Source organism: Penicillium concentricum (assembly GCF_028827145.1).
Source record: "Penicillium concentricum strain IBT 3081 chromosome Unknown utg000004l_segment0_segment0, whole genome shotgun sequence".
NCBI classification, from domain to species: Eukaryota; Fungi; Ascomycota; class Eurotiomycetes; order Eurotiales; family Aspergillaceae; genus Penicillium; species Penicillium concentricum.
This window is the reverse complement of record NW_026622757.1, coordinates 1,680,828-1,705,993: the sequence shown is the minus strand read 5'-3', so window position 1 is coordinate 1,705,993 and position 25,166 is coordinate 1,680,828. Positions and strand designations below refer to the sequence as shown.

The 25,166-nt window shown below is 49.4% G+C and overlaps 10 protein-coding genes across 10 annotated transcripts; 5 read left to right on the top strand and 5 right to left on the bottom strand.

Annotated features, from left to right (window-relative positions):
• Nucleotides 1–196: 196 nt before the first annotated feature.
• On the top strand, nucleotides 197–1,885 carry N7517_009587 (origin recognition complex subunit 2; the record flags this gene model as incomplete). Its single annotated transcript, XM_056727310.1, has 1 exon — nucleotides 197–1,885. The coding sequence occupies one exon, from the start codon at nucleotides 197–199 to the stop codon at nucleotides 1,883–1,885; it is 1,689 nt and encodes a 562-aa protein (XP_056575882.1).
• Nucleotides 1,886–2,075: 190 nt separating this feature from the next.
• On the bottom strand, nucleotides 2,076–2,706 carry N7517_009586 (uncharacterized protein; the record flags this gene model as incomplete). The annotated part of the gene is made up of 2 exons (XM_056727309.1): nucleotides 2,076–2,228; nucleotides 2,350–2,706. The coding sequence occupies 2 exons, from the start codon at nucleotides 2,704–2,706 to the stop codon at nucleotides 2,076–2,078; spliced, it is 510 nt and encodes a 169-aa protein (XP_056575881.1).
• Nucleotides 2,707–3,623: 917 nt separating this feature from the next.
• Nucleotides 3,624–4,733, top strand: N7517_009585 (pyridoxal 5'-phosphate synthase subunit PdxS; the record flags this gene model as incomplete). Its single annotated transcript, XM_056727308.1, has 3 exons — nucleotides 3,624–3,728; nucleotides 3,794–3,976; nucleotides 4,104–4,733. The coding sequence occupies 3 exons, from the start codon at nucleotides 3,624–3,626 to the stop codon at nucleotides 4,731–4,733; spliced, it is 918 nt and encodes a 305-aa protein (XP_056575880.1).
• A 1,272-nt stretch (nucleotides 4,734–6,005) lies between these two features.
• N7517_009584 (putative importin 13) lies at nucleotides 6,006–9,289 on the bottom strand (the record flags this gene model as incomplete). The annotated part of the gene is made up of 4 exons (XM_056727307.1): nucleotides 6,006–8,330; nucleotides 8,401–8,902; nucleotides 8,983–9,176; nucleotides 9,227–9,289. 4 exons carry the CDS (start codon nucleotides 9,287–9,289, stop codon nucleotides 6,006–6,008), a joined length of 3,084 nt encoding a protein of 1,027 aa, XP_056575879.1.
• A 1,025-nt stretch (nucleotides 9,290–10,314) lies between these two features.
• On the top strand, nucleotides 10,315–12,761 carry ampp (aminopeptidase P; the record flags this gene model as incomplete). Its single annotated transcript, XM_056727306.1, has 10 exons — nucleotides 10,315–10,495; nucleotides 10,562–10,621; nucleotides 10,680–10,845; nucleotides 10,901–10,962; nucleotides 11,018–11,239; nucleotides 11,293–11,338; nucleotides 11,395–12,226; nucleotides 12,278–12,362; nucleotides 12,415–12,459; nucleotides 12,514–12,761. 10 exons carry the CDS (start codon nucleotides 10,315–10,317, stop codon nucleotides 12,759–12,761), a joined length of 1,947 nt encoding a protein of 648 aa, XP_056575878.1.
• Nucleotides 12,762–13,264: 503 nt separating this feature from the next.
• On the top strand, nucleotides 13,265–17,167 carry N7517_009582 (exocyst subunit SEC8; the record flags this gene model as incomplete). Its single annotated transcript, XM_056727305.1, has 5 exons — nucleotides 13,265–13,841; nucleotides 13,900–14,073; nucleotides 14,129–15,117; nucleotides 15,168–15,284; nucleotides 15,347–17,167. The coding sequence occupies 5 exons, from the start codon at nucleotides 13,265–13,267 to the stop codon at nucleotides 17,165–17,167; spliced, it is 3,678 nt and encodes a 1,225-aa protein (XP_056575877.1).
• A 521-nt stretch (nucleotides 17,168–17,688) lies between these two features.
• N7517_009581 (putative extracellular cellulase CelA/allergen Asp F7-like) lies at nucleotides 17,689–18,914 on the top strand (the record flags this gene model as incomplete). The annotated part of the gene is made up of 2 exons (XM_056727304.1): nucleotides 17,689–18,450; nucleotides 18,504–18,914. 2 exons carry the CDS (start codon nucleotides 17,689–17,691, stop codon nucleotides 18,912–18,914), a joined length of 1,173 nt encoding a protein of 390 aa, XP_056575876.1.
• Nucleotides 18,915–19,223: 309 nt separating this feature from the next.
• Nucleotides 19,224–19,618, bottom strand: N7517_009580 (uncharacterized protein; the record flags this gene model as incomplete). The annotated part of the gene is made up of 4 exons (XM_056727303.1): nucleotides 19,224–19,314; nucleotides 19,385–19,453; nucleotides 19,512–19,552; nucleotides 19,604–19,618. The coding sequence occupies 4 exons, from the start codon at nucleotides 19,616–19,618 to the stop codon at nucleotides 19,224–19,226; spliced, it is 216 nt and encodes a 71-aa protein (XP_056575875.1).
• Nucleotides 19,619–20,504: 886 nt separating this feature from the next.
• Nucleotides 20,505–21,433, bottom strand: N7517_009579 (basic helix-loop-helix domain-containing protein; the record flags this gene model as incomplete). Its single annotated transcript, XM_056727302.1, has 2 exons — nucleotides 20,505–20,845; nucleotides 20,902–21,433. 2 exons carry the CDS (start codon nucleotides 21,431–21,433, stop codon nucleotides 20,505–20,507), a joined length of 873 nt encoding a protein of 290 aa, XP_056575874.1.
• A 2,048-nt stretch (nucleotides 21,434–23,481) lies between these two features.
• N7517_009578 (putative protein N-terminal asparagine amidohydrolase) lies at nucleotides 23,482–24,747 on the bottom strand (the record flags this gene model as incomplete). The annotated part of the gene is made up of 2 exons (XM_056727301.1): nucleotides 23,482–24,446; nucleotides 24,570–24,747. 2 exons carry the CDS (start codon nucleotides 24,745–24,747, stop codon nucleotides 23,482–23,484), a joined length of 1,143 nt encoding a protein of 380 aa, XP_056575873.1.
• Nucleotides 24,748–25,166: the final 419 nt, after the last annotated feature.

The following is a 25,166-nucleotide window of genomic DNA, read 5'->3' as shown; positions in this document are numbered from 1 at the left end:
TCAACTCAGGATCCAATATTAAGCCAGTACTTACATTCCCAGTGTCAGACCTGCAGTTTCCTGAAATTGCCAGATCTTGAATTTACCAACCTTGGAAGCCCCTTGCTTCCCGACCCTTTGCACATTCTCCGGATCTGATGGTACTGTTGCTTCTTTCCCTTTCGCGTCTACGTGACTGTAATCTGACTAGACCGTTATGAAGCGTAAGCTCTCAGACGCCGGCGATCAGCCGCCTGTTTCAACACCTAAGAGACGACGTACAGCCCTTGAACAATCCAATGGCGCCTTGAACGGCCACGCGCCCAACGCCGCACCCCCGAACGGCGATGCCTCGTACGAGCTTCCCCCATCAGAACGGGGTCAATCCACACCCAAAAAGGCCAATGGTGTATCCGCGACGCCATTACAACAGTCTGGGCTGAAAACGCCCAACCACAAATCCAAGGCTCGTGGCTTGTTCGCTACGCCGACCAAGCCCAAGTCCGCAGTCGCAGCCACTCCATCTCGAGTTAAGAATGCAGATCGGTCTGCGCGGAAGAAGAGCGCACGGGTGTTATTTGAGCAGGACGAAGATGCAGCTTGGGATGGGTCAGAACAACTAGCGGAAGAAATCTTACATGGAGATGACCCAGATACGGAGAAAGCGGGTCAGTCTCTGGCGGAGAGCATAGAACCTGAAGGCGCAGAAGAGGCCACTGAAAAGGGAGTAAAACAACCAAAGCGCCGTGCAGGACGACCGAAAGGTGCGAGAAATAAGCGCTCCCCGACACCGGAAGGCGAGCTCCCTGCACACGAACGATACTTCTTCCAGAACCGCGCCGGTCCTGTCAGGACCTCAAATGCCACTCTCAACAAAGTACCGCTGTTAACGCATGAGGAATATTTCGAGAAGCTTGGACAATATGAAGATCCGTGTAAGGAAGAGAAGGAATACTTGCAATTCTTGCACCATCGATCTTTCCCGCAGTGGGCATTCGAGTTCGATGAAGGGTTCAATATCTGCCTATTTGGCTACGGCTCCAAGCGCAAGCTAATGGACGAATTCGCCGAGTGGATTTACAACCACCGCTTATCAGCCACTACGACTCCTACTATTGTAATGGTCAATGGTTACACTCCAGGCATCTCCATCCGATCAATATTCGCCACGATCGTCACAGCCGTAATGGGTGACGATGCACCATCCAAGCTTGGTGCACAGCCAACCGAGGTTCTTGAGCTGCTACAATCTGCGCTCAAGTCGCACGAAGAGCCGGTCACCGTTTTGATCAACTCCATCGATGCCCCGCCTCTCCGCCGCGCGGCCAACCAAGCGCTCCTCGCCCGTATGGCTGCAACGCCGCTCATCCGTCTCCTAGTCACAGCCGATACTCCCAACTTCCCGGTCATGTGGGATATCAGTCTGCGTGATCAGCTCAATTTCGTCTTCCATGACTGTACAACCTTCCTACCGTTCTCAGCGGAGGCCGATGTTGTCGAAGAGGTCAACGCTCTCCTTGGGCGCAAGGGCCGCCGCATCGGCGGGAAAGATGGCGTGGGCTTTGTGCTCAAGAGTCTTCCCGAGAATGCACGCAACCTGTACCGCCTCCTGCTGACAGAACTGATCACTTTATTGGACGACGGCCACCAGTCAGACGACGAAGGTACGGCAGAGGGCGGTGGCAAGGCTGGCGATGAAACTGGCATCGAATTCCGTCTGCTTTACCAGAAGGCAACGGAAGAGTTTGTCGCTTCTTCGGAGATGATGTTCCGTACCCTGCTGAAGGAGTTCCACGACCACCAGATGATCACTTCGCGCATGGATGCGAGTGGCATGGAGATACTGGGTGTGCCACTGTCCCGCGATGAAATGGAGGGCGTGCTGGAGGACCTGGTGCTGGGGTAGCGTAGATTCCCCCTTGTATTTGGTGTGGAATAGATCAAGACTCATGATACCCCTGTACGAATGAACATTGTACCAATTTTAATCGAGGTACGCAACGGCCCAGATTGCGTGTCAATTGGCGAAATCTAACTTGGCATTGTTCGAGAGTATGTACAAGTAGCGCTAGATCTCCGTCTAACCAAAGTAAAGCCTAGAAATTCGCAAACGCCGCCATCGCCATCACAGCCCCGAAACTCATCTTGAACGGCCGTTTTTCACTCATAGCGCGACGCAAGTCAACATGCTTAACGTATTTTTGAATCCGGTTGATCGGAAGAATATTGTATCCTTTGGACGCAGCGTACTACAAGAAGAAGCATCAGCGTACCGTCACAAGTATATGTATCCAACCCGTAACCTCGGACAACGAAATACCAAACAAAACCAACGGAAATTCCATGTCCCTGGGAGAAGCTTATACATACCTCAATAAGAACAACTCCCATACCCAAAATAACAACCAAAGCTTTCGAAAACGCCCTCAATCCCACACCAGCCACAAGCCCCAACACACTCCCCAAACTAACTTGGCGCATAGTCTCCGCGTTCAACAGGCCATTCCGCCGAGGGCTCTGCTTCTGTCCCGCAGATTCAGCGGGGTTAACAGCCCACCCTGCATCATTGCTGAAGCCGGTTCGCTGGGGTACGGCGTACTCGCATTTCATTGGGGCGGCGCGGAAGGGTGACAAGGGGTGCATGGTTGCGGCGGAGAGACCGAGTCCAACGCCTAGACCCAGGCGGAGGAGGGTGGCAGGTTGGTGGGTGAATAATCTGAAAGACATTGTGTTTGTTTTGCTAGTCTCTCTTGCAATTGAAGGAGTTGGAGAGTCGGATCTGGAGGGGTTTGTTGGAGATGGAGCTTGGATGCCGATAAGGGATATAGGGTGACGTCATATATGAGCTCATCCATGGATGGATCCTGAAGGATTGAGGCTCTTTTTTTTGAAGTTTGGGGGTTGTTTTTCTTATTTTAGAGTCTAATTTAACTTGTTAGATCAATGATTATCGTATTATCATATCCTATGTGTATTGTGACTATTGGGATATGTATAGCCATCTAGAACACGTAATATGCCAGATTAGGACATGTAGCAACGTAGCATATACATAGACCCTCAATCGGATGTGTACGATGTATAACAAAAATTATATGCAGGTGCAAACTCGGGACTATATAGCTTTCAAGGATATACGTGCAACATAGCCAGTTATGCTTAAAGCAATCTTGGAACTCTCCTACCAAAATAGGAGAAAGTTTAATGTTGATGAGTCACTTCCAAACTTGGAAATGGACCCTGTACATCAATCTAATTGCCTCGAACTGCCTCAATTGCCTCCCCACCTGCCATGAGAAATCGTTAATCTCACCTACTGGATTAGGCAGTCATATTAATGCCAAGGTCCCAGGCCAAGGTCCCAGGCCAAAGGGCCAAGCCAATGTAACAACGTGACTAAGAGAAATCTTCCGAGGCAATACCTAGACAGCAGGCGGTCTGTTCTTCACCGGATGGGTCCCCTCGGGAAACGGAAACAGTCCATCTTCGGGCGAGGGGTGTGGGTGTGGCCTGAGGCAAAGAACTTTGGGGAAAAGTGTATTTCTTACTGACTCACTGGCACTTCTCTCTTTACTTTTTATTCTTATTCACTTCAATTCCCTTTTGTTCATATTCTCTTTCTTTTAGCTATCACATAATTCACAATGGCTGCTCCAAACGGAACCACTGGCAATGACTTCACTGTCAAGGCCGGTCTCGCCCAGATGCTGAAGGGTGGCGTTATTATGGATGTCGTGAACGCCGAGCAGGTATGATGCATTTAACAAGGAATTGATGCTGTTCAGCATAGAAAACTAACAGAAGCGTTCACCAGGCCCGCATCGCTGAAGAAGCCGGTGCTGCTGCCGTCATGGCCCTCGAGCGTGTTCCCGCTGATATCCGCGTTGAGGGTGGCGTCGCGCGCATGTCCGACCCCGGTATGATCAAGGAGATCATGGAAGCCGTGACTATTCCCGTCATGGCCAAGGCCCGCATCGGACATTTCGTTGAATGCCAGGTATGTGACAATTATCTCCATGCGGGGGAGGGGTAGACCGTTAGATGGGGGAAAATGGGGATCTCCCGGTGGCGGAGGAGGCAAACAAAAACAAGCAACAATATCACTAACAATCACTGGTCTACAGATCCTGGAAGCCATTGGCGTTGACTACATTGACGAATCCGAGGTCCTCACCCCCGCCGACGATGTCTACCACGTCACCAAGCACGGCTACAAGGTTCCCTTCGTCTGCGGTTGTCGCAACCTCGGCGAGGCCCTGCGCCGCATCTCTGAAGGCGCCGCTATGATCCGCACCAAGGGTGAGGCTGGTACCGGTGATGTCGTCGAGGCCGTTAAGCACATGCGCACTGTCAATGCGCAGATCGCCCGTGCCCGTGGTATCCTCCTCGCTAGCCAGGACCCCGAGCCTGAGCTGCGCGCGTTCGCCCGTGAGATCGAGGCTCCTTACGAGCTTGTTCGTCAGGCTGCTGAGCTCGGCCGTCTACCTGTTGTTAACTTCGCCGCGGGTGGTGTTGCCACCCCTGCCGATGCGGCGCTTATGATGCAGCTGGGCTGCGATGGTGTCTTTGTTGGCTCCGGTATCTTCAAGTCTGGTGATGCTAGGAAGCGTGCCCGCGCTATTGTCCAGGCTGTTACTCACTTCAAGGACCCCAAGATGCTTGCTGAGGTCAGTGAGGGTCTTGGTGAGGCTATGGTTGGTATCAATGTGAAGCACTTGCCCGAGGCTGATAAGTTGGCTGGCCGTGGTTGGTAGATATGCTTTTCTGTTTGTTTTCAGCCTTGATCATTGTATCCTAAAAATTTATTGTACATGAGCCATGAGTAGATGTCTGACGTGACATATACATTATACAATTTGATACATTTCTCTTCTTATCTTCTGCGACAAAAAGCTAGCATACTCTGTTACACGGGACTTCAACCTTAGAATGAGACAATACTTATTGACAAGAACATTTGAAAGATTCGCAATACGATGTGCACATAGATTAAACACTCCCCTGATAGGCTACCCGCACCGACGGGTCAGAGTCCGGGGAGATTCGTGCCGACAAAGTCTGGTGTTAGTCTAAGGAAAACAGCCAATCGGGGCTTCGGCTGTGATCCTCATGGTGCCCCTACTCCGTAGTCTCCGTATTCTCCGACGGGCCTGTCAACGGGGAATTACGGGAAAGAGTCCTTGGGAGGTATTTTATTTGTGCTCTCATTCGCAGAAAAACAATGTCGTTATTGTCTGTTCTGCCACTCAACTTTTGTGTATGTTCAAAATGTATATACAGGGATGGCTGCGTATGTGGCTCCTGTGCTTAACGGTGCAAGACTTGGATAATCCAAGGTTTGAATATTCAGTTAGCTCGAGATAATATCACGAACGTTATATCTCAAATTCCACTTCGATGTCTTTTCAGATTTTTCAAAAGTTTTGGCATATTTCTTCTCGGTAGAAGATAATGATTGCACACCGAGTATAGAATCTAGAAGCACTCCGTATAACCGTATATGAAGGCCCAACTGTCGAAGCAATTGGAGATGTAGTCGTGGACATTTCACATAAGGGTGGGTCATAAGTGGGGGTTATTATTTCTTCAATAGGTATAGATCTAATGACTATACTTCTATTTGTTAGCTCTTGAATTCTTGACTTGGTAGTATCAAATGTTCGACAGTAATATCTTTCAGGGTGCAAGATTTAAAAGATGACTCCAAATATATCCAGCGATGTTCATAAAGGCAATATTTGGAGAAATTAGGACATTACCCATTAGGTCACATCCTACCTGAACGGGTATAGGCGTTGGTCTTATAACTATCGGACCATAGCGTTCATTTTTGTACGGCTGAACAACTCAATAATTTGGAAAGAAATCTGAATTATGGCGCTCAGATGAATGTAAATAGAAACGTTCAATCAGGATTAAATAAACTGCACCGCCCATGTCATGCAAATGGATATCTAAAGGAACACCGAAGTTGCAGGACCCATCAACTCCAATCATCAGGTCATGTACCAGCAACGCAAGCTCCCTCACTGGGCATAATCGAAATTCATCCCACGGCATTTCAACCAGAAGGAACGCACAAGATCGAGAGACGGTTTCTGACCACCTCTAGCAATGGCGAGAGACTCCAAGAACCGCGACTTGTCTTGTGCCGACAGGAGCGGCACTTGTTGTCCATTTGCATCTGTAACCTGGGCGTTCAAAGAGTCAAGCGCAGCCTTCAGAGCCGGGCGCGCCAATGCCATCTTCTTGAAAACAGTGCGCCGTAGAGCATCAGTTAGAGAGACCAAGTCTGATCTTGCGCACCGGCCTGCAATCTGCTGGATGATTGTATAACACAAGCGTGGAATAAACTCTTGATGGACTGATTCGAGTATGTTCATTTCTTCTGGAGAGCTGCCGCTGAGATCTATTAATGCAACCCAGAATGCAGAAGCAGATCGAAGAGGAAGTGGCTCAGGTCGTGTCAATGCGTGAAGTGTGAAGTGAAGAAGCACAGCGAGGGGAGACTCTGCGCTCGGGGTTGACTTTATGGGAGTAAACAAGATCGGATAATACTTTGGTAAAAGGCGCGCGAGGAAATCAATCCCGGCATTAGCAGTCTCTGGGTCGTATACATCCGGGTTCTGGAGCATCGACGAGAAGAGCTGGGCTACATGATCAATGAGAGCCTCGGCCTCGCTGCGGATGCTCATCGCATGCCGAGCGTGAGATGCCAAAAATGACGAGGCAGTCGCCATGATGACATCTGTTCCGGAAATACCGAGGGGGAAACTCTTGATAAAGTCCACCGTCATAGAGGGCGGGAAGACAAAAAGCCCTGCCCGCTCAGTGTAACCAGCTTTCAAAATGTCGCAAGCTGCTTCGATAATGCTGCTGTCCACGGGAAAGCCGACAATTAGAAGTCTCATGGCCTCCATGATCAGACGCTGGGCTTCGGCACCTGGTCCAGAGTTCCAGAATGATGGAGGATAAGGGTTTCCTTCCTTGGTAAGCTCGATATCGATGACCTCGCTCTCTGAGCGAAGACCTTTTCCGATACTCGCAATGCAGCTCAGCACAAGGTGTCCACGTAGACGGCCAGATTCATGGGCAAGACCGGTGACTTCTTCCCGTGCTGTGTTAGCTTCCTGAACAAAGAAGCCGAGAATTCTCTCTAGTGTTTGTATCTTTTCCTGGTCACTAGGCAAACTTTGGATGATGGTCGCTATTCCTTCCAAAACCTTGGGCATGGTGGAGACAGTTGCCGTCGGCTTGCTTCTGAACTGGTCCAGCTGATCTAAGAATGCAGGAAGATCGGACGTCAAGACGCGAGCACACGACTTTGAAAGTGTCAATATAGACCTGGAAGCCGCCTGCGCACACAATTCAAAATTCAGGGATTCAAAGAGGATGTTCAAAACACCCGGAAGTAATGAACTATGACGCTCAAAGTATGACTCGTACTTTCCGAATGAATCCACCAGGGTCTGACGAGCCTTGAGTGGTATTCCAGTATCCCCACCTGCGCAGAGCCGGGCAAAGGCATCGCTGCCAAAGATGGCGTCGAGACACTGGTCGGCGTGGCCGTTCTCATCCACTGCTTCTGAGAGCTGAGCTATGCAGAACATAGCAGTCTCGAAATTACGCCAGTCCCGACCCTCCAGGTGCGATGTTGCGCTTCTCTGGAAGACAGTGACCAGATCAACGCCGAGTACAGGGTATGCTGAAAGTAAGTAATCACAGGCCTCATGACGGAAGGCGCCGAATTCACTCCGCTCTTCCTCGCCCCAATCTTCCAAATCTTCGGACTTCGGATATAGTAGTTTGCTGGAAAGACCCAAGACAACTTCGGCTAGATGTGACTTCACCAAGTCATACCTAGGGCTGCCTTCTTTGAGTTGATCGGGGAGACTCTCTGCGATGTCGTTCCAGAACTCCAAGACACGTGGGGTCCCAAGATCGTCAATGGAAGCATAGCCAGGGGTTTTGAAAATCCCGTGGATAAGAGCGAGGATTGCTGAATTTTGTGGTGTCATAGGGTCGCTGAAGACATCTAAATGCAAATGAGAGACATATGCAATCAAGAGGTCAACAAACGACATGCTTTCAACTCCTTCTTCGCCACTCCTCACGGCAGCAATGTGGACTGTTACAATTGAATCGGCAAGGATTTCAGAAATAAGCCACAATGAGTTGTCGTCAAAGGCCCAGCGCCGGCTTTCAAAGGCTTGGGTCAAAATAGCAGCCGCGCTTTCACTTAAGCTGGGTACCCTTAATGTCTCAATGACGGTCTGGCCACATCGTACCGCTAAGGCATTGACATCTTCAGCAGAGGAGCGTTGACGATTTCCATGAACACCTAGCCATGTCTGCGAGGTGGGAGTCAAATCAGCGATTGTGCTCTTCAAGACGGAAGTACCAAGCCCCAGATTAACTCACCTTCCATGAATTCATGGCTTCAGCCGCTAGTGCTACATCAACCGCATCATCCCCAGCTGTCTTTGCATGCTGGATGATCTCCCCAAGGACAAATTGAACCAGGAGCAAGCCATCTTTAATGTTGTGTATGGCTCGCTGGATAGCGGAGGTATCGCCAGTCCCATCCTGGGGTTCAGAGTCCAGTCGGAGAGCCTCCTCAGCAAGTGCAATTGAGAAAAATAGGAGTGCACCTGATCCACTCTTGCTCAACGCTGGCAGTATCCGCTCCTGGAAATCCACCGCTTGTGATTGTTCTTCGGATACGTATCCACCGTGGACGAGGCTTGCAGCCAGTTGCCAAACAGCTTGTTTCCATGGTGTCACAGGGTGTTTGAAAATGGCGACCAAGCTTGAGGCAAGCTTTCTCACAACCATTGCTTGTTCACCATTGGTTACCAAAGTAACAAAGCGATTGATCAGGTGCTGCATGATCTCGGTGGCGGAATGTTGGTTGATTTCATTCCTAATGGCATCCAACCTCAGCAATCATTCGTCAAATAAGGATAAGGTCAAAATAGCGCAGATTATTTAGATTGACCATACCATGAGACATTGATCTTCACTGTGAATGTAAGGGCCCCCATGAAACGATGATGGGCAGAGTGGTCACTTTGCAGAAGTGAATCGGCAATTGCCCATGCGTTCTCGGTCTTCTGAAGTTGCTGAAGGCGTGTCTGGATCTCATTGATTCTCGCGGGGTCCCGTTGGTTTGCTGGATTATAGAGTTCGGTGACCAGCTGCTCCTTTATTAGCCGTTTGATCTCAAAGGTGGAAATAGTATACGCACAATATGGGCTTCTGAGATTGACTCTCTGGCCCCGAGACCCTCGTCAGACATCCATGTTGCCATTTTGTCTCAGCAAGCGCGTGGTTGTGAAAATGAAAAAGAGAAGTGACATATACAAGCACGGGGGTTATGACGGGCAGAATCTAGTGTTTGTATCACCTACCCAATCAGCAGCAGGGCGGCTTCTACAGCGGTAACTGCGGGGGATCGGCTCATCTGGGTTCCAAACACGTGACCTCTTTGATTGAACTATAGATATGTCGGAAGTCTCAGACCGTACAATATTACATGATACACGTGGGAAATTCATTTTCCAGGAATTGTTCTTCTCATCTTGTAATGGTAGAACATGTGAACTCTCTCACATCTACCACCGAGGAGCATTTATGAGCAAGAGCAAGTCACTTATTTAGGCCGGATAATAGCTCCCATGCCCCGAAGTAGCTGAGGTGGCCCATTTGAGCAATTGCAGAAATATAATCTCGAGTTTACTCTAACAGATTGACACACAAGTTCTTATTGAAGCGTGTATGCAAGCTCTATCGAAGTCTGATGAGGCGAGAGTCCATATAGCTACACCTAAGTTACAGGATCTGAAGACTGGTGGCGTCATCCTAGCAGATGGTACTGGATTCGGAAGGCCAAGCAGACCTTACTTGTATTGCTTCTTTACACGCTCATGTCTATCAATAAGCCACAGGTCCTATTGGCCCTACTTCCGGGGTGTGAAGCTTGGCTCTAGGCGGCTAGGCCATACAAAGAACTAGTATAATAGGATTGTGGCACTCAAAGCCAGATAGTATCAGCTTTTACAAACAAGAGAAATTGAAACGGTGTTGATTGTATATGTCCCAAAAGGTCCGAAAGGAGTATGTTGTATAGATAGTGCAAACATGACAACACAAAGTGGGCCGTGGGTAGCCGTGACTCCGGAGATCACCCTATGGCCAAAAGCCTACCTGTCAAAAGCCACTTATGAGTCCACACGACCTGCGGAATTAGCTTATCGTGCACTTATCTGACACCTTCAATCCCTGCTTCGCTTAGCTCACAAGCTAACAGGAGGAATCTCTTGAAGTCCAGTGTCCATGCCCCTCTCCCATCCAATTCGCCTTTGGACATCTTTGCGACCGCTAAGGCCCCTCTCTCGTCCAAGACACTTTTCTGTTTTTGGTCCACGCTACACAGTCAATATGGAGGCTGTGGATACTTCCGAACGTCTGTCGAAGCTGAGGCAGCTGATGCAGCATCACAAGGTGGATGTTTACCGTATGACATCATATTTGTGTCCCCATGGGTTGTTGAACTCAAGTTGTGCTTACTAGCTTCGTATAGTTGTGCCCTCAGAAGATAGCCACCAGTCCGAGTACATTGCGCCGTGTGATGCCCGCCGAGGTCAACAATTACCCCCCTTCTGTTGCTTTCCCTATGCCGACAACTAACACTTCCATAGAATTCATTTCGGGATTCTCTGGCTCCGCCGGTACTGCAATCATCTCCCTGAGCAAAGCTGCACTGTCCACCGATGGACGGTACTTCAACCAAGCCGCGAAACAATTGGATAACAACTGGCAGCTCTTGAAAGGTGGAGTCGAGGGTGTGCCCACATGGCAGGAATGGTACAAGATGACAGTCATACGCAATGATCTGTACGTGAACTGATCTTGTTACTAGGACTACGGAGGAGGCTCAAGGAGGCAAGGCCGTGGGCGTTGACCCATCTCTGATCACAGCGTGTGAGTGTTGTTATTTTTGATGTGAAAGTGCATAGTGGCGCTAATCTTCAAATAGCTGGTGCACGGAAGTTGGCAGAGACCCTTAAAAAGAATGGTTCATCCCTTGTAGGGGTCCGGGAAAACTTGGTCGACTTGGTTTGGGGCAAGGAACGCCCCGCGCGTCCCAGCGAGAAAGTGCGCGTTCATCCTGAGAAGTATGCCGGCAAGTCGTTCCAAGAGAAGGTGGCCGAGCTGCGGAAGGAACTTGAGTCAAAGAAGAAGGCCGGATTCATCATCTGTATGAGCACCTTGAATATAACCAAGCCCGACAGAGTGACTAATTTATTGCAGCTATGCTCGATGAGATTGCTTGGTTATTCAACCTGAGAGGAACCGAGTAAGAACAGTGTCTTTACCGTGATGTATCATTGCCAAATGACTAACTCAGAGCAGTATTCCCTACAACCCTGTTTTCTTCTCTTATGTGGTTATCACGCCCACCACCGCTGAGATCTATATCGAGGATGACAAGTTGACACCAGAGGTCAAGGCTCACTTGGGACAAGATGTTGTTATCAAGCCATACGAATCCATCTTTGCGGATGCTCAAGCTCTCAGCACCAGAGGCCAGTCTGAGGGCGAGAACGCCGCCAAGTTCTTGTTGTCGAACAAGGCTTCTTGGGCTCTCAGCCTCAGCCTTGGTGGTGAGGGACAGGTCGAAGAGACCCGTAGCCCGGTCGCAGATGCAAAGGCTGTTAAGAATGAGATCGAACTCGAAGGGATGCGGGCTTGCCATATTCGTGATGGTGCTGCCCTGACCGAGTACTTTGCTTGGCTTGAAAACGAACTAGTCAACAAGAAGACTGTCATGGACGAAGTTGACGGAGCTGATAAGTTGGAACAGATCCGCTCTAAGCATGATCTGTTCGCTGGTCTCTCCTTCGATACCATCTCGTCGACTGGCCCCAACGGTGCCGTTATTCACTATAGCCCCCAGAAGGGAAGCTGCTCTATCATCGATCCCAATGCCATCTATCTCTGCGACTCTGGTTGTCAATACTTCGACGGAACGACTGACACCACGAGAACATTCCACTTCGGTGTTCCCACGGAGTTTGAGAAGCGTGCTTTCACGTTGGTGCTGAAGGGAACTATTGGAATCGACATGGCGGTGTTCCCCAAGGGCACCAGTGGCTTTGCAATTGACGTGTTGGCGCGCCAACACTTGTGGAAGGAAGGCTTGGACTACCTCCACGGAACAGGCCATGGTGTTGGCTCCTATCTGGTGAGTATCATCGCTGATCGGACACCTCACACCTTGCTAACCTGTGTTTAGAATGTCCACGAGGGTCCTATTGGCATCGGGACTCGCGTCCAGTATACCGAGGTCCCCATTGCGGCCGGAAACGTTATTTCGGATGGTTTGTCTCCCATCCTCTATTTATTGCAGTCCGAACCTAATTTTTGACATAGAACCCGGATACTACGAGGACGGCAAATTTGGTATTCGAATTGAGAGTGAGTTGTCCCCTGTGGCCGCAATTCGAAACATACTAATGCATCTCTTTATAGACATTGTCATGGCTCGCGAAGTTAAAACCGCCCACAAGTTTGGTGACAAGCAGTGGCTAGGCTTTGAGCATGTTACGATGACTCCTATTGGTCGCAACCTGATTGAGCCGTCGCTTTTGAGCGACGCCGAGCTTAAGTGGGTGAATGACTACCACGCTGAGATCTGGGCGAAGACAAAGCATTTCTTCGACGCAGATGATCTGACACGCTCATGGCTCGAGCGCGAAACCCAGCCCATCTCCAAATAAGTGATCTGTGGCCTTGATGGACCGTGGTTTGATATACCCACTCCCACTGCTATTGATGAGACGGCATTATGTAGAATACAGCCTAGATGGAGATACGCCATTTCAGTGGTATCTAGGCATAAATGATTAAGAGTGAATCAAAACACCAAATAGCTGTTAGCAAGAAGTATGGCGACACAACGCACGATGTAATGGTGATATATTTTTCCCGTAAACTTACCGACAACTGGCCAGTGGAACGGAATGCGGAAAGCTCTGGTGGAGCCTGACACTCCGCCCCGGCCTGTTTCAACACTACCACAACGGTGTCATTGAATTGCCTCCAGTTCTCTCTGCATTTCAAGCCAAGAATGCTCGCAGCTCCTCGCCAATTGTCGCGCGCAAGTCACAGGATCTAATACCGAACCTTTCTGGCTAACGGCCCCACGCCAGCCCCTTGTCACAGCCCACCAACACTTCCATTCTGAACCGGAACACCCCGTGATTAGCGCGCATCATTTGCAATGAGCGGCCAAAACGGTTATGGTAACGGGTATGGCTACTCTGGTCCCGGCCGGTACGATGGCAACGAGGGGGGATACGGTGGAAACAGCAACCCTGGGGTAAACGGATACGGTGGACGAGGTGTAGCACCACCAGGCGGAGGTGCACATTCGGATCGTCGCCCCGGCGGATACGGTGGCTTCTATGCCGACTCAACTCAGCCTCCAGCTCTATCTCCAGGCCAATCTCCTCCGCCAAGCCAGTCACCCGAGCGGCGGCGCGATCGAACGAACCGGGACTGGCAGCAACCCTCTCCGCAGCCGTCTTCAAACCCCTCTCCGCATCCCCCGTCGCATCCCTCTTCGAACCCATCCTCACAAGCTTCTTCGCATCCCTCTTCACGGTCACGGACAAGGAACCAAGAACCCGACAGGAAGTACCAGGAAGAACGGTCTAGAGATGCAAATCAGTACGCGGACAACAGGGACCCGAGAGGCCAGAGGGATGCAAGAAATCAAAGGGATCAAAGGAACCAGAGGAATGCGTCGCCTGTGGCTATGAGGAGCAATAGCTCGGGGGAGGCACAGGCTATTGAAAGTATGTCATTTTCTTTTGCTTACCCTGGCCCAATAGCTAATCTGATCACTTTCTACAGCGATTCTCCAGTCTATTCAGCGCGACTGGGACTTCATGACCGATGCCGAGTGTGTCCCAGTACACGTTGCTTTGAGTTTGATGGACACAAGTACGTTGGGCAAAGCAGATCGTGAGCCGGACTTTTTGCACATGTACAATGACATCCAGAAGACATTGAAGGCAATTGTCAACGGTAGGTCCTCTCTGCAGTGGTTAGGGCAGGCATATGCTAAAATTACATGTCATAGAACACCATCAGGGATTCAACAGTTCTATTGGAACGTACCACAAAATCCAATCCAATATATCTTCCTCGCAAACTCGAGTGCGCAGCCTGAGAAATGCTCTGGACCAGGCCAAATCCGGGTTAATATCGACCAAGCCCGAGTTGAAAGGGCTGGCAACGTCGTCTCAGAACTACGATGATATCGTACAGCTGTTCACTCAGATTGAGGAAATCCAATCCCTTCCCGAGAAATTGGAATCTCAGATTTCAGACAAGCGCTTCCTTGCGGCCGTGGATGTGCTTCACACTGGTCTCCGAGTTCTACGGCGTTCGGAGCTGGAGGACATCGGTGCTTTATCCGATATTCGCGCTTATTTCATAAACCAGGAAACGTCGCTCACAGACATCCTAATCGAGGAGTTGCACGACCATTTATACCTTAAATCACCTTATTGCTCAGACCGATGGAAACCACCGGCATCTGATGAAAAAGAGGTGCATACTTCTAATTGGTCCGGCAGTCGCTCTTGGGAACGGCCTGTGTATAGTTTCCTGGCCAAGTTCGATCCGTTGACGCCTATGGTCGAAGACGCCTCTCGGAACCCCGAGGCTGACACGTTTTCCTACATTCAGTTATTGATCGAAGCGCTGAACAAGATGGGTCATCTTGACGTTGCGGTTCATAGAATTGAGCAGCGTCTTCCGGTCGAATTGTTTGCTGTGGTGGATAAGACGAACGCAGAGGTTGATACTCGCTATCCTGCGCCAACCAAGAGCTTCTCAGCGCAAGATAACTACAAACAGTCCAGTCTCCCCACCGAGATTATTGAAAAACGGGGCCACGTCCTTTCTGAGTTCTTGTGGGCACTATATGCCAAGTTCGAGGCAATTGCGGAAGGCCACCGGATTCTTCACGATGTTGTTGCGGCTATTGTGGAACGAGAAGGTCTAATTAAAACCGAGACACTTTCTGGTGGGTTCAAGGAGTTGTGGAAACTTCTACAAAGCGAGGTAAGACGCCAACACCTTTGACTGGCATCGCGAATATTAATTTGTTTTAGATACGATCTCTCATGCACGATTATCTTGCAACCGATGGTGACTCTTCTGTTCGATCTAGAGCAGAGGAAACTGAGTCCCGACGTCACCTGTATACCGGAAACCGCGATAAAAATAAGGTAAGGAGAATAAGGAGACCACTCCTTTTCGTCTTCTCAATAGCTGACCCTTTACGTCGTAGAAAATGTTCAAGTTGTCCGATATTGAGCACAATTCTGAGATGAAAGCTGAGCAAGACGAACTGGATGAAATCCTCAAGTCATCGGTTCCGGGACTTGTTTCCAAGTCAAGGCAAAAGACCACAACCAATGATACTACACAATCTCATAAGGGTAACTCAGGGACCGGGCATAAGATTCTGCTTGAACCAAGTGTCTTCAATATGGGGATCCTGCTTCCTCCCTCTTTATCCTTCATTCAGCGGCTCAAGGATATTGTTCCTGTTGATTCGGATATTCCGATGGGCACTTTGACCTCCTTTTTGGATGACTTCATGGTCAATGTCTTCCTGCCCCAGTTGGATGAAACAGTGACAGATCTCTGCACGCTCAGCTTCATTTCCGCAGATGCATTTACAGAAGACCCCCAATGGGCTAAGTCCTCTCCTCGGCCTATTTTCAAAGGAACGGTAAAATTTATGTCCATTGTTCGGGAATTTAGCAAAATGCTGTCGAGTATTCCACATGATCAAGCATTTACACAGCTTCTTATTGACCAGATCGTGACCTATTATGACAAGTGCTGTGGATGGTACAAAGCAATGGTCACGAAAGTCTCTGCGCGAAACCGTGGAGGCGAAGTCCAACTGAAAGCCGCGGCTTCGTTTGCTGATTCAGGCGACATCTATGATGTTGTCGATGAACTGTGGAAAGGTGCCGGGGATAAGAAACAGACCCTGATTGATACAGAAATCGATCTTCTTCTCAAGCGAACAGGCGAGGTGCCTTTGGAGCCTTACGACATCATATCTGATCCGAAAACTGTCATTTCGCTTTCGCTCCTGTACAACAGCATGCAATGGCTTGCAAGTCACCTCGCGAAAATTCGGCTTGTGGTTGAACATACCGCGGATGCCGAGTCATCCAGTTTGACTGCAACTGGCAGGCCGTCTCGTAGATGGACTCTGTTCGGGTCCATGAAGCCTAATCGCGATAGCATCAATAACCCGGTGCATTTGCCACTCAACCACGAGACTGCTATCGTCTTCGATGGGACGATACAATCATTACACCGGCTTGGGGCTACTGCAATCCTGACAATGCATATTGACATCCGCTGTGGCATCATCCACATGTTGACTAAAACAATGTCCGGGCCAAATCCTCCTAACTTGCGGAACTCTGAACCCGTCACTCCAGCCCCAAACACAACGGACAACTGGTGGCACATTATCATGAATCAACCAACCGCTGCATCGCCCACAGTTCTTGCACTTAACAATGATCTCATCGCATTCGACACCAACATCTCGACGTATCTGGGATCTGTTGAGCGCTGGTTCATCACGTCGGGCCTGGCACGGTTTATCGACCGGGTATTTGTTGCCTGCACCCAGTATATCGGGGCCATGAACGAGAATGGAGCGCTACGGCTACAGCTTGATGTGCTTGTTCTCCAACAAAACTTGAAGAACATCATCATCGACCCAGCTGGTGATTCGTCGGATTTGGTTACAGATTTACACACGCAAGCTGCTCAAGAAGTCGTCGCCCTACCGCGCAGCGCCAAGTTCCTGGACTGGTTCCTAGAAGGCGCTGAGAAGACCCTGGACTACGCCAAGGAAGAGAAGGAGGCCTTTGCATCCCATGGCGACAAAGCTTTGGCTGCTGGTAACGGCGAGCCATTTACCTACGAAGAGCTACGTGTTCTTGTAGAACTATGCTTCTCTGAAATTCTGCGTGGTCCACGCGGGGCGGAGAGTCGAGAGGAATTTATGTCGGCGAAAAAGGCCAGTGCTGATGCGCTACTGGGATTGAACGAGATTATGTGGGATGCTCGATAGTTCTGGCCAATCCCACAGCTTAACACAGCTCATTTTATCTTGACTCACTGTCATTTCCTCTTTTTCCTCTTTTTTTTCCCTCTTTAATTTAAACAACCTCCACTAGCCTAACAAGGTATAGTATAATGGGTCAATCACCGTTTTCGGCTTCTCCGGAGCATTTATACTGGCTAACAATCTACGCCATGTTTCACCTTTTGAGTGCAGTTCTTACTATGAAATGATCAATTTACTAGCTCATCAAGCCATAGGGAGAGTATGAGCATGGATGACAAGGGCGCCTAGACTTATATATCGCTCAGCCCATGATTTTTCTCTCCCTTTTCATACATTCTTTTGCTTCCTTTACACTCCTGTCTGGAACAGTAACTCTTTCGAATCTGGCATTCGTTATCCAGACGTCCATTCTTTTACAGTGCACTTGCACGTCCGATCATTATTTCTAAGAGTCAATCTGTGACTTATTCATTCTTCGATATCTTCTCTTAAACTCTTCATTCTTTCGATCTACAAATCCAACAATGAAGTGTCTTCGTCTGGCCTCCGTGGCCGCTCTTATCAGCGCCGCTACTGTCTCCGCTGGTCCCTTGCGCATCCGGGAAGATGACGGATTTTGCCCCAAGGGCTACACCATGAGCGTCTACTACAAGACCATCTATGCATCTGCGACCTCTGTACAGTCTACAGTTGCCTCGTCTACTACGGCTGCTGTTCTGTCTCAAACCACCGCTGCGCCCGCAGTGACCACATCGACTACTTCCATTGTCGTGGAGTCTACGACTTCCGCCCCAGTTGTCCAAATCGAGACTACCACCTCTTCCGCCCCTGCTGCTGAGACCACAGCTGCCGAGACCGAAATTAAGAAGACCGCTCCGGCTGTGGTAATTCCCCCCACTTCACTTGCGACTCTTCCCGTCGAGCCCACTGCTGTCCCTGTCGTGAAGGCCCCAGTCGTGAAGGCCCCAGTCGTGGATGCTCCAGTCGTGGATGCCCCCGAGAAAACCACCACTAAGGCTATCGTCGAAGCTCCCAGCACTTCTACCAAATCTTCTACTTCCTCCTCTTCCACCAAGTCTGCATCTACCAGCCCCTCCGAGGGAAGCCCCGGCAAGGCCACCTTCTACGGCGGCAATGTTGGCGGCGGAACCTGTTCGTTCTCCGGCTACACCCTCCCGAGCCACCTCTTCGGTGCAGCCCTCTCTCTCCAGCGATGGGATGACGCAGCCAACTGCGGTGCCTGTGTCTCCGTCACCGGTCCCAATGGTAACTCCATCAAGGCAATGGTAAGTCAAGCTCTCTTTCCCTCCCATCCCTCACCAACTCTAACCAAAACCAGATCGTCGATCAATGCCCCGAATGCGAAAGCAACCACCTCGATCTCTTCCAGGATGCTTTCGCCGAGCTCTCGGACATCTCCGCCGGCATCATCCAGACCAGCTGGTCATATGTCTCCTGCGATCTGGACGGACCCCTCAAGCTTAAGAACAAGGAGGGCACATCCGCCTACTGGTTCTCGATGCAAGTTGTTAACGCCAACGAGCCTGTGGCTTCGTTGGATGTTTCCACCGATGGCGGTAGCACGTGGCAGGGAACCTCCCGCCAGTACTACAACTTCTTCGAGAACTCTGCTGGATTCGGTACTAGCACCGTTGATGTGCGTATTACCGGTGCTAGTGGCAAGACTGTTGTTGTTAAGAACGTCGGTGTCGGTTCTGGCAACGTGGTTACTGCCAACTCGAACCTGTAAATTTCCGGTTGAGCGGAGAATCTGTATATTTATTTTCTTCTGTTGATATTCTTTATTGAGGTGGTTTGGTGAGGGGATTTTTGTTTTAGAGGTTATCTAGTCCGCTCTTGATCTATAGCAATGTCGATCTACAAGGTCACCCTCTCTTTGAAACATATAGCTCGTTTGCTCTCTATCATAAACTCGTACTCTAGCTGGTAAAGACTCAGTTGTATGCATCACAACGTAAAGAGGCCATGATGCAACACGCTAACGAATCGATCCTCTTGCTATGTATGCCGTCCGCAAAATATCACATCTGGCAGACAATTACTGTGTCTTCACTTCACTATCGGCCTCGACATTCTCGACATGGGGGTGTGAATCCAGGCTGTGAACCGAATCCTCAGGGAAAGTGACACTACAAATATCAAGATCAAGAATTAGCCATCTCACCGAAAGAGGACCTATAGAGTATGGAAACAACTCACGCAAAGCCCTTGATCAACGAGTACTCATGTCCAATAGAGCCACCCTGCTCCTTGGCGTGGTCCTTGACGCTAAAAGGGAATCATGTATTAGCATAGTTTATCTGAAATATCAGCGTGAGATGCATACGCCTGAACCTGGTCGTCGGTTGCGTCTGGCTTGCACGTGATCTAAGAGAGAGTTAGCATGATGTCTATGTTCTGAATGTGTTATTTACTCACAACGTAAGAAGGCATATTTAGATAGAAATGTGATGAGAAAATAGGAAGAGATCGGATATTAAGTAGAGAAGTAAGACCAAGTGGACGCGTTGACATCATAGAGGGGTAGGCTGATCAAGGCTGTGTTATCTCCGCACGCTAAGATTTGACCTCAGTGGCTTAGATGACTGATTATATTGAAACTGCAATGACGCTTTATGTGTAGATCTTGTTTTAGGGCCTATGTAGGTACCTAGTGACTATCCTAGGCACAACTATGCCCAAGCAAAATATCCCATTGGTTGTTTAACATGAGAGATTGAATGTGGTAAAGATTGTCACATTCTACTGTAGTCAACGAGCGAAGGGACGAGGAAATGTGATAAATTAAGAAACGCGAAATATACAACTATGACACGATTCCTACAAGGACGAGTCTAGGGAGAGATTTAATAAAACAGTTCGAAAAAAAGGGACTTAACAACCCACAGCTCCATTCCAAGGCAAACCCATCCCAGCCTAGATTCGCCAGCCCACAATCCATTAATGATGAAATGAAAAAGAAAAATAAAGAACAAAGCCCGAGTAGCGTACAAAGACCGTAAATATGTGTGAGCAGAGAATGATCAAAGGGGGTAAGCAACAACACAAGAGAACATTGCGCAAACAAGTCGCAAGGGTAGCTAAAGGGAAATGTAACACTTAGAATGCCAGGGGCAGACCTTGCGTGGAAACGGGGGGGGGGGGGGGGGTAATAGTAAAGTTCATGGCGAGGTTACATCGATTGGAGGAAACATGGTAAGAGAAGATATCTGGTAACAGCAGAACAGCAGATTTGAAAAACAGAGAGATGAGGGTATGTTCAAGTCTTGACCTCCGGAACGCAACAAGTCGTAGCACATGCAGAAGAATAAGGATGAGCCTAATCCATCTCCAGTGACTCTAGATCCTTAGCCTCTTCGTAGTCATCAAAGTCTAGGCCGGCATCCCGGCAACGCGACAGCCACTTGAGGGCGATGTTGTTGCGCCGGGCGAGCTCACCCTTGAGCTTGGAGTTCGAGCCGCTGATCTCGGCAATAGCATGATTAGCAGTCAGGCTGTGTTTCTCAAATTGCTCATCGATGTTCTTCTTCTCTTCCTGCAGCTGCAGGATATATTCAATGGCACGTTGGAGGATCGCGCCCTTGTTCTTATCGCAGTTCGGCACAAGACGAGCAATCTGGTTGATACCTTCATTAATAGCTTCGCGGCGGCGACGTTCAACTAGGGGAAAGGGGTCAGTATGGAAGCACGAACGTGATCAGAAAAGTGGTTCTTACCTTCTTTGTGATTGTTCTTGCGAATTTGGTGCCATTCGGGAGAACCAACGGTAGGTTTCTGGTTCATACTCTGAGCCTCGCGCGCAGCGTATACGGCGGCGGCAGTCGAGTTGTGATTGTGACCACCACCCATGGGGGTCTGGTTCATCTCATCGCCAAAGGACAGCCCTTGGGTGAGGTTGCTTGCATCGAAACCGGAATCGGGAGGAGGGGGGTACTTGTGTTGAGGAGTGTGTGCAGCGAGAGCAGCTTTGGCATTCGCGGTCAACGCGTTATCGTCAGAGAGGCCGTTCTGCGGACCAACATGCTGAAGAATTTGTTGATCAATGTTGAGTTCTGCCCCAGTGTTGGGAAGTCCGTGGTCGTAGTTTCCAAGCCCTCCGTGGCCAAAGTTGTGCTGGTTATCCATGCTGCCATTGCTTCCGTGGGAAGAGCGATTAAGACGCTGCGGGTCGGGACCTAGATCCTCGGAGCCATCTCTCTTGCGCTTGTGCGAGCCATTATCTGGGCTATTCATGGTGGGATCAGACATGCTGAGCCCTAAAGCTGATAGTCCTATTCGTGGTAGTGGTTAGTCATGCAGCCAGTAAGTGAAAAGTGAAGTGAAGCAAGTCTCGGAGAATAAGAGAATAATATGATTGGAGAGGTGAATGCAGCCTGCGATAAGTCGGTGTCTGGCTGATCAAGTCCCGGGAAGATCAGTGGACACACCGCAAGGTAAACAGACGCGTGGAGCCGACGCGCTCGTAAGGCATTTGAGGCCGGTCATGTCCAACCCGGCCATCGGCATTAAATTTTTCTGGCGCAGTGCATGAGGATAGTTCTACGGGGCAGTGGTGTTGTCAAGCGATCGCATATAATGCGATGCCTTGATACATCGGGGTTCCAGATATCAAGAACGCGTCATGATGGCTTGCAGGCAGCTGAGGTCACACAGGGGGGCAGCGTCGTGAAGGTCACCACTTGCGATGAGCATCACGACGCGACATGCAATGACATGGGGAAATCTGGATGAAGATGGGGTATTGATGGAGCCGTACCTTGGGATGATCTCTCTTTATCACCTGACAGGAAGTCACCTGCCCGACAACAACAAGACGCAGGTCACGTTGTCTGCGAAACCCCGAATTCGAAATTGGGACGTGAAAATGCGAAAGTTGAAAATTTGAAGAAGCCGATATCAGGATATGCAAACAACTTAGCAATCTACCTTGCGGTAAATTTAGAAATAAGAAAAGGTGTCTCTTTAGGAAGATGTAGAGTTGCGGACAAGTTCAAGATGGATTGCTCACGTGGCAAGGAGGTGGTCAAGAGGAGGAGTCGCGCTGAATCCGGTAGATCAGAACGACCAACAGTGCAGTAAATCACCTGATTTCCCTTATTCAAAAAAAATACACTGACGTAAGCATACCGCCTACCGCCTGGAAGCCCTGGAGGTCTAGACAATTTTGCAAACACATCCAAAAAGAAACCGACAACAGCTGAAGATAACCAACTAAAAAATGCTTGAATAGATTCTACGCCTCCATCTCTTGTCGGAAGTCATGTGCAGCCATCCCGTGCCCCTCTGCTGCACACCTCTTTTCTTGATCTCTGATTGGCTACCGGCTCTCGGAGGGGGAATTCCTAGATCACGTGAGGGGGTATCTTATGGGCCAATCACAGGATCTATTTGCCCACTACGAGGAGGTCAGACCGTCGGATACAATGAACTTCATAAATCCACACAAGTAACAAGTATATGGGCGTAGTCTAGACACACTAGAAGGCTACTAAATATATGCAATATAGCCGCATTGATTTGGAGTGACCCTCATCCTTGTTTCTCTGCAAGTCATCAGGCTAGATCCACTAGTGTATGGAATTACCCCTTCAACTGAATCAGGAAACACAACAGGGGAATATCCCAGTATAGTGGTAGCAATGGGAAACAAATTTGTGCATTATGTAGCGGGTGTACCGGTCTATATCATGATATAACACGAGTCCTTTTTACAATACAGCTTACAGGATACATTCTTTCTACTTCTCGCCGGTTTTACCTCTGATCCCTCATCGGGGTGGGGGAGAGGAGAATCACATGTTTCAGAATAAGCATCCTGAAATAGGATTACCCAAGCCCTTCACACCACTATCTCTTCCAAGGGTTGCATCGGAGATCCAAAAGGGTATCCTTCAGTACTTTGCCCGCATATTGATAAACCTGAAGACTGAGTGATCATGAGACCTCAGAATTTCACCTGCGATATTAAGCTAAGTATCTGAGCTTTTCGCCTGAAGATTGCGACGATCTCGATGATCTTCTATTAACATCATCATGTTTTGAGTCCCTTGTCACATGGATCACCTACACATGATGCGCCTGTCGCAATCAAGTGGAGTTTCCATACTTGAAGGTAGGATCGCCAGAGCACTGAGCAATATACACCGTCTAGTGTATATATTCTGGGATTGGGGGGTATCACAGAAACTCGGGTGATCGAAATGCCATTTCTAATGTCATGTTGCAAGGGTGGACCCTCGATCAGTTTATAGACTCTTCATTATCTGTGGAATAGCCTGATGCGTCCAGTGCGCCCCTCACTCAGACGCCTTTTTCAGTGCAAATACCATTTGTGGATCTGCCGTAGTATCCGCGAAACAAATACCCTCCTCCGCAGCGCCTAGCATATCCCAACAAAGTATCTTGACGTCGAATGGGTTGCCTGCATCCTCTGTCTCACTTTCCTCATCAGGGGCGTGCGCACCTGACCCTGCATCTTTCTCCGCAGCATTAAGAGTGGGCCGTTGCGTCACAGCAATGATAGCGCTTGTCCCCGCATATCGCGCCGGTGGCTTGGTATCTTCTGTCGGTGGCTCCTCGCCCGACCGATTAGAAAACACAATAACGATCTTCTTCGGAGAATCTGCCGCCTTTCCGCCGTCAAGATCCACCTCATGTTCCATCCTCTTTTGCAACAGAGGCCAGAACCGCTGAAGCCAATAGTTGAAAGTATCCATCTCAGGCTTATCCTTCAAGGCATCGAGCTCTTCCCGGCTCAGAATAGTCAACCAGGCCATGGACAGAATGACAAGCTGGGACTTGGAGTCAAGAACTCGAGTTGCAAACTCCCACTTGTCGAATGGCGCCTCAAACTTGTACGGATTGATATCCATGCAGATACCAAGCGAAGTCGCGACCTGTTTTGTCTCGGATAAAACTTGCTCACCCTGGTTTGTCAAGGAAGATAGCTTGCCTTCAGTGGCAAAATCAAGCTCATGGAATCCTCGCTCGACTTGACCTTCGGCCGCCCACGTTTCGTCGGTGTAATACAAGAAGGTTTTGCGGTAGTTGAGGATGAACTCCCCGTTCTCGTCAACAGCAAGCAGTGAGTTATAGTATGTGACTCTGTCGGGGTTTTCAGAATCCTTCTCAATCTCCGGATACCCCACGCAGACCTTGCATCGCAGGCGCCTGGCAGTTTCGCGCGCCCAAGAGGCAGAGGGGCCGTCACCAGCTGGCTCGAGATATGGCTTGATCGCTTCCAAAGAAGGGAAGTTGTAGCCTAGTTATTCGTTAGCCAGTGAACCTTTCTCCCAAAATTGAGCTGGATGTTAGAGACTAGGGCGAAACAGGCTTCATGCTGCTCAATATACGCTCGTGGACAGCCTGTTGGGTAGGCACTAACCCGTCATCGCCAACTCAGGCAGCACCAAGATATCAGGCTTCATCAGATCGACCCCAACCCCGATCTCCTTTCCATCTACGGATACGGTCTTGCCAGTCTTCAATAAAGCATTTGCTTTCTCAATATTGCCTTTGAGATCGCCTAACTTCGGCGCGAATTGAAGAGTTGCAATCCTCATCTTGCGAGACGGTGAGGTTGAGAACTTTCTGAAGTTAAGATGCGACACTTGTTGTAAAATAGGGTGTTTCCTAGTGAATAGTGGAAGAGACGCGTCTGAAGTCAATGGTGTTCTTAGCGTGGATGAGGTATGAAGTTCGTGTCTTCTGGTCCCAACACGGACACAGCGGGGCAGGTTTTTTGCCAGAATGATGGCGGGCGGGTCGGAATCCTTGAACTCCCAATATACCCAAAACAATTATTTATATACTGTAATTCTCGAGTCCAAGGCAGGATCTATTACTTCCGGGGTATGGTTGTTGTTTGGACGGAAGGGCGATGTTTTGGGCCACGAGTCATATGAAAGTTGATGCCTCAGGGGTAAATATCCCTCGGTTTCTAGATTCACCACAAACATTGTAACGTTCACGAATTCTGACT